At 50.9% G+C, this 14,505-nt stretch overlaps 1 protein-coding gene across 1 annotated transcript in view; it reads left to right on the forward strand.

The window, feature by feature from the left end:
* Positions 1 to 14,505, forward strand: part of dnah9 (dynein, axonemal, heavy chain 9) — a gene marked incomplete at its 3' end in the record, with an annotated part of 148,941 nt that overhangs the window by 99,672 nt on the left and 34,764 nt on the right. The window contains exons 59-63 of the mRNA XM_084485520.1: positions 6,383 to 6,547; positions 7,737 to 7,877; positions 9,193 to 9,363; positions 9,705 to 9,827; positions 13,815 to 14,008. Coding sequence (XP_084341646.1) covers positions 6,383 to 6,547; positions 7,737 to 7,877; positions 9,193 to 9,363; positions 9,705 to 9,827; positions 13,815 to 14,008 — 794 coding nt within the window. The remainder of the gene's footprint in view (positions 1 to 6,382; positions 6,548 to 7,736; positions 7,878 to 9,192; positions 9,364 to 9,704; positions 9,828 to 13,814; positions 14,009 to 14,505) is intronic.

Consider the following 14,505-nt stretch of genomic DNA (forward strand, 5'->3'; position numbering starts at 1 on the left):
TAACAACATTCAAAGCGCTCTTAAACTTCACCTTCAGAGGTAGTCTGGCGGGGTACGCGTCCCACGCCTTGAGTGGTTATCACAGAAACAACACGCTCCCCAGACGCCGGAACACTCCTCTCTCGTCTGCGTCCCTCCCGTCTCCTCAGGTGTAACTGTGAAGTCACACGTCTAGGACTAACAGAGCGGCCGCGCCACGCGGAACAGTCTGCCGTCGTCGTTCCTCTTTGTACACAAATCAAAAACGGCGCTCCTCCCAACCTTGACCTGTACCGCCGCCGCCGCCGCCCGCATTGTCTTTGAACGCAGCGCGAGAATAGCATTTAGTGTTCTTGCCTTCATTAGTTTGAACAGGTGATGGGCGCTTGATAAAACTTGAAACGTGTTTGCGGTTTGGTGCGTTGGCTTCGATTGAACCGCGTGAAAGTGATGAAACACGAATCCTGAAATAAACAGGCTTTGATTAACTACGCGCTGAGCATATGTATGTGTGGCATAATGCACATCCTGCATGTAGGGAGACTATGATTGGGACTGTCTGTGTGTGTGTGTGTGTTCCTGTGTGTGTGTGTGTGTGTGTGTGTGTGTGTGTGTGTTTTGTCCTGCGTGTGTGTGTGTTTTGCATTACCGTGTGCAGCGCTTCGACTTACAATGCTGCGTATAATAAATCAATCAACGTGAAACTTTACTTAAAAGTCCATTTCCACACATCGGAACCGTAACCCATCCCAAACCAGGAATAATGTTGCCCATTCCGGAGCGATATGGTTTACCATGCGGAAGATTTACGGCACAAGTTTTCCCCGCAGAGACCCTGGGGACAGTCTGCCGGCCGGCATCCTATTCATCATCGCCGGCCGTGCCTCACGGCCCGCTCTCTGTGTGCAGAGAAACCCTCGACCCGTTTCATTTTTATTCCATATTCTCCTCCTAAACAGCTCGGCGGCCCAGCCTCTCAGCCAGCGCTTTTAAAACCCAAGGAAAAGATCAATGGGATTAAACACGTTTGTGTCGAGAGCTGTTTGGTCTCTCTTTTCGCCATTCACGATCCTCTGCATCCGTTGGGACACCCCCGCCCCCTTCTCTCACACACACCTGAGATCCAGGAGATCTTTGAAAGAGGGTACCGGTTGGGGGGGAGGGGGATGAAAAGGTGTGCACATCATCGCTTCTTCTTCTCCTCCTCCTCCTCCTCCTGCTCCTCCTCCTCCCCCTCCCTCCTCCTGCGGGGCCTGATCCCGGCTCCAGGCCCGCTTCCAGCCGTCACAGCGCCCCGCCGATGCAGGTCAGAGCTAACGGTTAGCTCCCCGGGCTCTGTTATGCTCCGCGGCGCAGCGCTAAGCCCCCCTAGCCCCAGCCTGGCGGCGCGGCGTGCCAGCGCACTAATAACCGGTGCCAGTTAATTGTCTCCGGGGCGTTATGTTTCCGTGGCTCGCGCGTGCGAAAAGAGAAACCCTGCCAGTAACGAAGTGAGAGTGGGCTTGATCAAAGCCCGGGTCCTTAATGACGGCATATGCTTGTCTTACTGACACGCTGGCGGAGGGGGGGGGGGAGAGGGGGACAGAAGAGGGGGGGTCGGAGGAGAACTGTGTCAGCCCGTTTGAAAGAAGGACCGGCCATCGGGGCTACTGTAGCCTGCCATGGCAATTAGCCGGGACGGTGACACACTCACGGCCGGCGTCCCTCGCTGGGACGCTTGTTATCCGGGTCCGGCGGTGGTGAAGCCAGACCTGTGTTCACACACACAGCACACACACACACACACACACACACACACACACACACACACACACACACACACACACACACACTGGGGTCATGGGCGCTCCTCCGGGGGAAGTTGTGATCGCCAGGAAATACCAAAACAAGGCAATGAAGGATCAAATGCCGGACTCTTCTGCAGAATCATTCCCCCCCCACCCCACCACCACCCCCACCACCCCCACAACCCGTATAGTGTCCACATCGGTCAGCACGGAGGCCGATTCTGTAGAGATGTCATTATTTTTTTCGCGCGGTACACCTTTAGGCTTTCACCCGGACAGAGATCGATGTGTGTTATCTCTGACGGCGTCGCAGAGCAGGAGCCTCTCGCTTGAGCGAGCGACGCTGGTTATTTTAAGACGCCGGATCCATCCAGCGCTGGGAACAACAGCGGATCTCTCCTGGAGACGTGCAATGTGATTTAACGAACCCCTGTTTAATTAGCGCTTCACAGAGATGGGAGGAACGAGAGAGGGGTGACGGGGGGGGGGGGGGTGCATTGTGGAAGTCGGTGTATCATTTTAATTAATGCTGCGAGTTAGAAAGGGAGAGGCGGTCTGCTGGGGGGGGGGGGTGAAGGGGGGTAGTTTAGTGTTGTGCTTTGTTGTGCGCCGGGTACGGGAAGGGAAGAACCTCACCGTCACAACAACAACAACGGGGCTTGGCGGGAAAGCGGGGCTCTGGCGGCGGGGTAAACAACGCGGGGTAAACAACGCGGGCTGACAACAGGCGGCGGCGGCGGAGGTGGGCTCCGTACCTGCTCCCGTCGCGCTGGCTGACTGGGCGCCCGTTATGCCGCTAATGAGGTTAGCGTCGGCGCTGAGCCGTAAGATGACTACGCGGATAGAGGAGATAAAGAGGGAGCTTGTTTAGCTGCAGACGGCGGCGGCGGCGCGCTAAGAAGCTTAAATGTTAGCTGTTACCTGTTTGGGAGGGGGGGGGGGGGGGGGGCGGGGGCTCAGGAACAACACCGTGTGTGAGGGTGTGTGTGAGGGTGTGTGCGTTACTGTTTGTGTGTGTGTGTGTGTGTGTGTGTGACAGTGTGAGGGTGTGTGCGTTAGTGTGTGTGTGTGTGTGTGTGTGGGACCCGGGTCTCACGGTGACTTCCTCCTGGACCTCAGGGTCTGTGTGTGTGTGTGTGTGTGTGTGTGTGACAGTGTGAGGGTGTGTGCGTTAGTGTGTGTGTGTGTGTGTGTGTGTGTGTGTGTGTGTGTGTGTGTGTGTGTGTGTGTGTGTGTGTGTGTGTGACAGTGTGTGTGTGTGTGTGTGTGTGTGTGTGTGTGTGTGACAGTGTGAGGGTGTGTGCGTTAGTGTGTGTGTGTGTGTGTGTGTGTGTGTGACAGTGTGAGGGTGTGTGCGTTAGTGTGTGTGTGTGTGTGTGTGTGTGTGTGACACAGTGTGAGGGTGTGTGCGTTAGTGTGTGTGTGTGTGTGTGTGTGTGTGTGACACAGTGTGAGGGTGTGTGCGTTAGTGTTTGTGTGTGTGTGTGTGTGTGGGACCCGGGGTCTGGCGGTGACTTCCTCCTGGACCTCAGGGTCCGTGTGGTGCTCATCACTGGGCCCTTTGTCTGCAGCGCTATCGTCTGCGTATCATCGCGTCTCTCCGTGACAATTAGCCGCTGCGACGGCTGTTTGTTTATGCGGGTTGCTTCTTTCTTTTTTTTACCGCAACGCGCGGCAATTAGGTGTGTGATGCGCCGCAGGAGAGCTAACCGTTCATATCTGCCTCATTATGGGAGTCATTGGGGAACGTTTTGAACTGGATACAGCCCCTCCCCCCCCCCACCCCCACCCCGTGGGAAGACTCCTGAAAAGTTAACGGCACACATTTAAACACACACACACACACACACAAGTGCACATGTGTACGATCACACATGCACACGCATGCGTACACACAAACACACACACACACACACACACAAAAACGGACCATCACAAACACGCCAAATGCATGCCGAACACACGTGCACAATAACACAGACACACAAGACACACACACTCACATGCACACACTCACACACAGACAAACCCACACGCAAAGGGATATTCACGCACACAAACACACACAACAGACACACAAGCACACACAAATGGACAATCACACACTCACACACACACACACACAATCACACCCATAGCACATCCTTGGGACGGTTACTCAATGTACGATCACATCACTCCGGGTTTGACGACCTTTCTCTTTGGTGGAACATCCCGTTCCAGCTCATATGTATTCATTATTTGTTCTATCAATTTTTATTTCCGGGATTTTTGATTTCCGTTGCCCGTTTGTCTCTTGCGGCCAGATGGCGGCTCTGGGCTGTCACAACCCAAACACACTCCACCAAATTAAAACAAACACTTACTAACAAACACTAACTAACAAACACTAACTAACAAACACTAACTAACAAACACTAGCGCCTGCTTCACACTGGCTCAGTCGCTCCCCGCCAAATTAAAAAGGCGATGGCGGCGAGAGAAGGCGCCAGTAGGACAGCGGGAACTCAGTGAGGATGTGTCAGCATCGCTGAGTGGCTCACCAGCCGCGGGTAATGGGTGCAGAGAACAGGGTGCCCAGCTGTGTGTGTGTGTGTGTGTGTGTGTGTGTGTGTGTGTGTGTGTGTGTGTGTGTGTGTGTGTTTTAGGGCTGCAACTTAATTGAAGTCACAGATTTTCAGTGTTTTCATTTTGCCATTTGGTCTGTAAAATGTGTATAATGATGGCAAAGGCTGATTAGCCAAGATGAGTCGTCATAATCTAAACCAGATGATAAACTAGTGTTCCTATTCTAAACCAGATGATAAACTAGTGTTCCTATTCTAAACCAGATGATAGACTAGTGTTCCTCATCTAAACCAGGTGATAAACTAGTGTTCCTAATCTAAACCAGATGGTGAACTAGTGTGTCCCTAATCTAAACCAGGTGATTAACTAGAGTGTTCACATAATCTAAACCAGGTGATAAACTAGTCTGTTCCTAATCTAGAGGGACAGGCAGTACCAGAGACCACCCGGTGGGGGGGGGGGGGGACAGGCAGTACCAGAGACCACCCGGGGGGACAGGCAGTACCAGAGACCACCCGGTGGGGGGGGGGGGGACAGGCAGTACCAGAGACCACCCGGGGGGACAGGCAGTACCAGAGACCACCCGGTGGGGGGGGGGGGGACAGGCAGTACCAGAGACCACCCGGTGGGGGGGGGGGGGGACAGGCAGTACCAGAGACCACCCGGTGGGGGGGGGGGGGGACAGGCAGTACCAGAGACCACACAGGAGGACAGGCAGTACCAGAGACCACACGGGGGGACAGGCAGTACCAGAGACCACCCGGGGGGGGGCAGGCCGTACCAGAGACTACAAAGCGGGGAGGACATGAGGGCTGTCTTTGCCCTGCCAGCGTCTCAGAAGTGTTGGGGAGTCGTTTGCTTCTTTTCAAAGTGTTTCAGGTTTTTTTGGTTTCTTTTTAACCACACATCAAAGAAAGGAAAAGGGAAAAAGGGTCTCTCATCCATATGGCGAAGCCTTAGAGAAAACACCCATTATAATCAAGCTGAGTGTGCGTGTGTGTGTGTCTGTGGGTGTGCGTGTGTGTCCCAAGTGTGTGTCAATATGTGTGCGCATGCATTTATGCTATGCACGTGCGCGTACATGCCCGCATGCTCGTGTGTGTGTGCGTGTGCGTGCACGAAGATGCGTGTATGTGTGTGTGTGTGTGTGTGTGTGTGTTATCCAGCATCAAAGCCGGTACCCATCGATGGGCTCATCCCAGCGAGCGGTGAGGTCACTTGGCAGAGACCCCAGTGTCAGCCAACAGACGTGAGCGTGCTAATCCAGCCCGCAGCGCAGCAGCCTTTCACGGCCACAGATAACCGATTCTGAGAGGGGGGGGGGGGGGGGTGATATTGATTAGCGCTGCCTTTGAGGCGCCCTTCAATGTCCACTCCTCTCGCCGCGGACCCCCACGCCTCCGACAGCTATACCTCATTTTACACTCCAGAAATGGATTTCCTTGGCCGTGAATCTGCGGCTAAACGTGCGCTGACAGCCGCCGCCGCCGACCAGCCCTTTGAGAGAAGCAACGCCTTTCGCTCTTCTCTGCGTCCGATGTTGAAATATCGGAATAGGACGATCAGAAATATTGACACGTTTCAAATGTTACAGTGTGTTGTTTCACTTGATTTGGGCATGTTTCTGTTGCATGGCATGTGATGCATTGTATGCAGGACTAATAATCCAATATTATCGTTTTATTGTCTTTGAATAGTACCGTTATCGTCATGAAATGAAGATGTTGACTTACGGTGGTACCCATGTTTTATATTATAAATGAACTGCGATTTGATGAAATCCTGTTAAATAATCTAAATATGAGATTTGAAATGATCAGAGGCAAATGAGAACTAGCTTTAGTCCGATACCATACTTTCAATTTGATATTCCCGCATTTATTTCCCCATCCTTATCGTAAAGACCTAAAGCTTCCCTGTTTATAACGGTATTTTTTAAATTGACAAGCATATGGTGTATATATTTTTCTGTAACATTCCCCCTGATTACCGTGATAACATGTTAACCCGTGCTTCCACGTGTTTCCTCCCGTCTCCGTTCCCCGCAGTCCAACCTGACCACGCAGCAGAACGGCTTCAAGATCACCCTGAAGACCCTGGAGGACAACCTGCTGTCCCGCCTGTCCTCCGCCTCCGGGGACTTCCTGGGGGACACGGAGCTGGTGGAGAACCTGGAGACCACCAAGCTGACCGCCGGCGACATAGAGGAGAAGGTCTCTCGCCCGCTCTCCCTCCGCCTCTCGCCCGCTTTCTCTCGGCCAATCGTACTCTCTTACTCTCCATCTCTCTCTCTCTCCGTCTTACACTCTCTGTCTTTCTTTTTTGCTGCCTCTCGCTCACTCACTCCCTCTATCACTCTGTCTCTCTCTTTCTTTCACTGTATGTCTCTTGTTCTCGCTCTCTCTCGCTCCCTCTTTCGCTGTCTGTCTCTCGTTCTCTCTCTCTCTCGCTGTCTCTCTCTCTATCGCTCTGTCTCTCTCTCTCGCTGTCTCTCTCTCTATCGCTCTGAGGCTTGGTCCATCTCTCTGCCTCACTCCCTCTGTAACTCTTTTCCTCGCTCCATCTCACACCCTCTCTCACCATCTTTCTATCTCCCTCTCCCTCTCTCTCCCCCTCCTTCAGTCTCTCTCTCAATATCTCTCTCTCTCTCCCTCTAAGCCACTCGCTCGGCCTGATTATCTCTGTTGTTTCTCGTCGAGGTTTCTTTAAGGTCACGAACATGATGAGACCACAACATTCTGTTGTTTTCCAGCAAGCCACTAAAGGAAAAAGGACAAAAACACAACACCAAAAAAAACTAAATGACTTTCTGCTTTCAACATTGTCCCTGACACTTGAAAGCGCCTGCGAGACATTCCTCTATGTTCCGTCCGCTGGTGTTTCCTCAGCTGCAGTGTAATGGCTCAGGTGCTAAGCAGAGGAGAGAAGACACATAACTGTAGTGCTGTGTGCGGTGCGGGAACATTCCGGCTCACCGTGAAATTGGAATCTCTTCCGCTTCTGAGCGCAGTGTATTTTATTAACTCAGCAAATCATTTGATCATTAGTTGATTGATAAATCCTGCATGTTTGTGTGTGTGTGTGTGTGTGTGTGTGTGTGTGTTAGTGTATTTGTTTGTGTGTGTGTGTGTGTGTGTGTGTGTGTGCGTGTGCGCGCGTGTGTCTGTATCTGCGTTATTACTGACGAATCCTGGTTTGTTTTGTTGTTGTTGATTTTGTGCGTTCGTAAGTGATGCTCCATTTGCCTGTGTCTCCTGCTCACCCTCTTTGCATCTGCATCTTTGTCTCTGTTTGTGTGTCTCTGTTTGTGTGTGTGTGTGCGTGTGCGTGTGTGTGTGTGCGCGTGTGTATGTGTGTGTGCCTGCGTGTGCGTGTGTGTGTATGTGTGTGTCTGTCTCTCAGGTGAAGGAAGCCAAGGTGACGGAGGCCCAGATCAACGAGGCCCGGGAGCACTACCGCGTCGCAGCCGCGCGCGCCTCCCTCCTCTACTTCATTATGAACGACCTCAATAAGATCCACCCCATGTACCAGTTCTCCCTCAAGGTAGACCCCCCTCTCTCCTCCTCCCTCCCCCTCCTCTCATCTCACCGTCCGCCTGCTGCTACTCTGCGAAGAGAACGAGGGAAAAAAATGCAAAAAAGACGACCATGTGGATCCTCACCCTCTGCCCCGCGTGTTTTATGCAAGCTACCTCGGCTTTTAATTACGCGTAGTGTAGCAAGGTCTCTCACGCGCTGGACTGCTGCGGGCTAGGGGCAGCCTACCCCCGGGCTGCTGGAGAACAGTTTGTAATCACAGCACCGCTCAAGAGCCAGACGGCGCTACGCCCAGCCCCACGCCCAGCCCCACGCCCAGCCCCTCACACCCATCTCTGGCCCGCCGTTAGGGGCGGAGGGAGATGAGGGGGGAACACACAGCGCCGCGGAACGCATTCAGAGAGTCGTAGCGTAGCCCCGACCCGGAGCGATGGAAACCAGACGCGTCCGGGATCTTAAGACCAGAGGCTCGTTACATTCTGGGCGTGCGACCCTGGCAGAGGGAAGGGAATTAGGCCGGAGACGTCTGGCGTCTGCAGCGGGGATGGAGGGATCATGGCGTCGGGCGCCGGCGTCTTTTCTTTTCTTTTTCGTTTCAGCGTTTCATTTGTTTTCTCTTTATCGTCCTCCATTAAAGCGCCGACGTAAACGGGATAATCGAAAGCGATAGATTCGTTATATTGGGTCGTTATATTGTACACTAGCCCGACCAGCTGATGCGACTCTTCCCCAATGGGATTTTTTTTATAAATGTTCGAGCATGTCATTTGATATTTCACGTAAAATTCCCTAATGTTAATTGATGAGCTAAATCACCTAAATCCAGCCTCAGACCCGGGTGATGCTGTCATTCTGATAACGAAAGGATCCATTAGAGTCAAGTCAGTTTATTTCTAAAGAACATGTAAAAAACGACCAGGGTGGGCCCACGCGGTGGTTAAGTACCACTTAGGTTGATTAAAACCGCAATGTGCTTATTAAAATCCAATACGACAAACAGACGATAACAACAGACGAGACATTAGAGCATACATACTCTCAGTTTGACTCCAACCCAGAAAACAAAAAGGTGAGATTTATGAAGCACATTTAAAAACCTGACCACAAAGTGGCGTGCAGCTTAGCTCCATTAAAACATCAATTTACAGCGTTGAATGAAATAGAACAGACAGACGATAAAGACCCAGAGCAGTGGATAAAAGACAGGAAGTAGTCTCAGCTTGAGGTAGAACGTTTGAAAGCGCCCCTAGCAGGAGCAGAACCTTCCGGGAGCGGGAGCGACGCCTCCCGATGTGACCTGTGTGTCCGACCCCACCCCCCAGGCGTTCAGCGTGGTGTTCCAGAAGGCGGTGCAGAAGGCCTTGCCCGACGACTGCCTGAAGCAGCGGGTCTCCAACCTCATCGACAGCATCACCTCCTCCATCTTCCAGTACACCACTCGGGGCCTGTTTGAGTGCGACAAGCTGACCTTCACCGCCCAGCTCGTCTTCCAGGTGGGTGGAGGACCAGCGTGGGGGGGGGTCGGGGAGTCGGGGGGAGAGGGGGACATGAAGGACGGCCCTTTTTTTTTTTTTTTTTTTTTTTAGAGGGTTAGCCCTCTAAGCCCCTCAAAGCAAGAGGGGGGAGAGGGTTTCGACATGGCTCCGTGTTTGAACCGACCCGATCGAATTCCCCCACCGCCCACCACCACCACCACCACCACCACCACCACCAGACGGAGACTCAAGAGGGCTGTCTCGGCAGCGGGGGGGGGGGGGGGGGGGGGCTGCGAAATAAATGAAACAGAAAGTTGAGCTTCTTCTGTGCTGTCTTGCTGTCGGTCTCCCGTCTCCAGATCCTGCTGATGAGCAAGGAGATCGACCCGGTGGAGCTGGACTTCCTCCTGAGGTACCCCGTGATGCCTGGCGTGTCCTCGCCCGTGGACTTCCTCACCAACCACACCTGGGGAGGCATCAAGGTGAGGCGGCGCTGGCTCGTCACACCCGGGAGTCCTGCGTCAACTACTGGCAAAAACCGACACTTTTAATGCAGCGGTGCATTTCTCTGCAGTGTGTGTAAATGTAACGCCTGAGTGTGAGTGGGTGATAGAGTTAATTGTGGAGTGCTTTGAGCGGTCACGGTGGCGAGCAAAGAGCACTTTGTAAATGCTGTGTGTTTAGTTATTTTTGACTGAGCTTCTATTGGGGTAACTTAGGCTTTGCTGAAGAGGCAATAGAGGCAGATGGTTGAGGTTGTTTTTTTTGCTACACAGCTTCAGTACTGTACTACAAGTGTGGACAGTCAAATCAGTTTGGACAATTTGCCTCCACAGCTATTTTCTTCCCCCTACCATCCAAAATATAAATAACTGGCACAAAATCAATGCAACTGATCTTGCCTGCAATCTGTAGAGGCTGCTTGGAGGAAATAAAGATATTCTTGATGTTGCTTCGGAAAGGGGTTAAGGGAAGTATTGAATAGAAAGAAGATCATTCTTGCTGCTTATCTCAAATTGCAGTTTAGTCCGAGCCTTCAAATCCAATCTGGCTTTCCTTTCCCCTCGCAGTCAGAAATCGTATTCCTGATAAATAACGGGTGTAGCGGGCGACATTTAATTTCCGGCTACATCTTTTAAAACCAACTGTCCTGATTGGCTGAAACACAATGCAGGGCTACTAACAATCCTCCGCAGAAACCCTGAAGCTTTCTTCGACATCCGCCAGGATCCCGCGCCCCTTTTACCCGACGAGTAGAAAAGTAGATTGTAATCTTTTTTTTGCATTGCTGGTCTTGTAGCAGTAATACGACGACTAAAGCTGATTTAAAAACATATAAATCATACACCAGAGAGCGAGGGGGGGGGGAGAGGTTTCCAATGAACTGACGTCGGTGTCAGACGAAGCAGAAGTTCCTTTGTAGGTAGTGGGAACGTGTGGGAGCCTTCCTCTGGGAGTGAGCCGTCACGTCATGCTGAAACACTGGTTATCTGATACACCGGCGGCCACTTCCACCCACTTAGCAAAACCTATTAACATTTTTTGTCATTGAAATTGTCATCATCAAAATAGTATGCTAATGTTAAGCCAGACGCCACTGCAGTCACTTTAGCCTTGGAAAAAAAAGAAAATGCCCGAATGATAGTAATACCGATCGTAACGCAGACGTTGTTGTGTTTAATATCATCATGGCTGTTTGGAATCGAGTGTCATTCCGTGTGTTGTGTAGGTGTTGTGTGGAGGAGATAACACCAATCGCATTCCTCCACCTCGCTCATCAAGCCACCACTTTGCTCTAATCTCGCTCATCCTTTTATGCAAATAGTCTGACTTGTACCCGCCAGACTCATCAACTAATCTAAACGCACACAACACTGTGCTTTCAGCTCCACTAAGTGGCTGCTGACTGGAAAAGCATAGCTTCCCAACCCCTGTCAGATGCTCTTTGAGTGGCAACAGCGACATGCAAGACCCAGGAGACCCAATAGACCGGGTCGCTCTCTCTCGCTCTCTCTCGCTCTCTCTCGCTCTCTCTAACCCATTCTCGCTCGCTCTCTCGCTTGCTCTCTCTCTCTCTTGCTCTCTCTCGCTCTCGCTCTCTGTTGCTCTCTCCTGCTCTCAATGGAACGGGTCTCTCTCATTTGCTCTTGCTCTCGCTTTCTCTCGCTCTCTCTCTCTCTCTCTCTCTCTCTGTCTTGCTCTCTCACTCTCTCTTGCTCTGTCTTGCTCTCTCTCTCGCTCTCTCTCTCGCTCGCTCATTCTCTCTCTCACTCTGTCTTGCTCTCTCCCTCACGCTCTCTTGCTCGCGTTCTCTCATTCTCCCCCTCGCAGTCTCGCTCATTCTCCCCCTCGCGTTCTCTCATTCTCCCCCTCGCGTTCTCTCATTCTCCCCCTCGCGTTCTCTCATTCTCCCCCTCGCGTTCTCTCATTCTCCCCCTCGCATTCTCTCATTCTGCTCATGAATGTTTCAACCTTTCTTCTCAGTATTTAGCGATCCTTAAACCATTGGCCTCCCTGCACTCTCTCGTCATCTGGTCTGGGTGGATCTCGAAGGTGGATGGAAGGCCCCGATTACCCTGGCTGTATGGATGTGTGTGCGTGTGTGTGTGCGTGTGTGTGTGTGTGTGTGTGAAGGCTAGGGGAGAACTCCGCAGGGTCAAAAGTAGCTGTGGACTATGTTATTAAACCAAAATGACCTTTCATTACTTTTCTATATATGTGTGATATGTGTTACCATTTTAATGTTGGAAAAGGGTGTCAGATTTTTTCCCTGTCTCTATCGCTAGCAACCAGGGAAATCTGGAGGCATTCAACCTCGCTGTCATTTGATTGGTAGTTTGAGTCTAGTTTTTTCAATCTAAGTGTAATTTCATGCATTGTTTCATTATGACAATGTGTGTGTGTGTGTGTGTGTGTGTGTAAGGCTTTTGTGCACACATGCATGTGTGTGTTTGTGTGCACGCACATTCATGTCCTGTGTTTCGTTTTCACTGCGTCAGTGTCCGTGCACGTCTGCATGTTTGCGTCTGCGTTTGCATGTCTGCTTGAGGAGTGAACCGCATCGTGTCCTTGTATTGCTGTGCGCTCATCATCGAGAACGTCGGACTGCACCTAGTGCCCCCCCCCCCCATCCCCCAGATTAGATAAAAAGGCTGTCAGGTGGATCGCCACAATAAGAGCGCGAAGGTTCTGCAAACAGATGCATATTCCATATGCCCCCCCCCCCCCCCCTCGCCATGAAGTGGAAGGGATCATGTTTGCTCAGCGTTTCTGTTTGAGTCGACATTATTCATACGAACGCCGGACAGATAAGCTGTCCCGTCTGCTTTTATTTGCTACTTTTTTGGTTTGTTGGTTTGTTTGTCATCCCCAACTTTTGTGTTTTCCCCTATGTGGCACTTACTCAAGTGGTAAACAATCCAAGTGCCTTTGGCTGTTCATTACGGCGAAAAACAAACGTGCCCAACTGGCTGGAGTCTTGACTGTGGCTCACTGATAAACTGCCTTTGGTTGGACTTCTCAGCGCGAGGACTTTGGTGTAAAGCTGCAATTAACCACAATTTTCCATTGTTTACTATTCCGTCCATACATAAATATAATAAAATATCATAAATAATGGCAAATGCCCTTCACAAACCAAATGGGGCGTCTTAAATGTGTTTGCAAGTGAAAAGAAAGGATTTATTTCCTAATGATTTGACACAGAGAAAAGTAACCAAATTTAAGCGTCTGTGGAGCCATCTCCTAGGGGGGCCCTCCGTCGGCGGAAACGTTCCACATCTGCCAGGGGTTGCAGAAAAATATTTTGCCTTCCTCGACATTTTTTATGATTATTCTAAAACAAAAGGACAGGGATTTTCTTTTTTGTGAAAATAAAATGAGTTTTGTGGCGGGGTGTGGCTGGGCTGGGGCGAGAGCCAGGGTGAGACTCCTGGATTCCAAATGATGAATGGATGATCAACGTTTTTATTTCATGAGTGCTCTGTCAATGAGCTTATCCATTGTAAGGCTGACAAACGATTGATCGACCGATTGGTTGACCCACAGAAAATGTACGTAATCAAATTTTGGGAATCTATTTATTGTTAAAGTAATTTATCCAGTACAACCAAGCCAAATATTGGCGGCTTAATGCTTTAGAAATTTTCATATTTGTTTCATGTATCATTAAAAGATAAATACTTTAGCTTCTTTGGGCTGCTTGTCGGATAAAGCAAACAAATTAAAGACGTCACTTTGCACTCGTAACTGGCGGGAATTTGCATTTATAACATTTATTTGCATTTATAATTTATACCGTCTTCTGGACTAGATCATCAACGGAAAACAATAGTAAATTGCAGCCCTAAACCAAGAACACACTCGATGCACTCTAGTCTTCTGTCACTACTTTCTCAGTCCAGTCCAGTCCAGTCCAGTCCAGTTCAGTCCAGTCCAGAACTAATCCGTTTCCCGCCGTGTTTTCCAAGTCGCTGTGCGCCATGGAGGAGTTCCGGAACCTGGACCGGGACATCGAGGGCTCGGCCAAGCGCTGGCAGAAGTTCGCCGAGTGCGAGTGTCCGGAGCGGGAGAAGTTCCCCCAGGAGTGGAAGAGCAAGACGTCACTGCAGAAGCTGTGCATGATGAGAGCGCTACGGCCCGACCGCATGACGTACGCCGTGAGGTGAGCCGCCTTCCACCCCGCCTGACGGCAGGCAGGAGGAGTTTTCCGCGTCTCTTTCTTTCCTTCCTCTCTTTGCTGACCTGACCGTTCTGGAGACGGAGAAGGTCAGAGGGCAGACATCTTAACCCCGCTGACCAAACGTTGAGCTCATCGATGACTCATTTGCACTCAACGAATGACTTCTCCAAGCAGCAGCGCCGGCATTAATTATCCACGTCGCAGAAGGCCGCGTTTAACAAGGTTAAAGGACTGGGCCGGTTCGCTAAGACCCCAGGTTGTTTGTGGACGTCATTGAGATGTGAATAAACCATGATTTCTCTACAAGGAGTAACCGTGTTCTGAAATCAGGCAGCTGGCAAACCACTGTGGATTCTAACCCAAACAAGTGTTACGTTTCTATTGTACGACTCAAGTAAGCGCATAAGAACAGCCCTGACAAGGTAGTTTGACATTTTACATTTTTGGCCATTTAGCAGACGCTTTTATCCAAAGTGACT

The sequence above is a fragment of the Micromesistius poutassou genome (assembly GCF_964030765.1).
Source record: "Micromesistius poutassou genome assembly, chromosome: 21".
Lineage (NCBI taxonomy): Eukaryota > Metazoa > Chordata > Actinopteri > Gadiformes > Gadidae > Micromesistius > Micromesistius poutassou.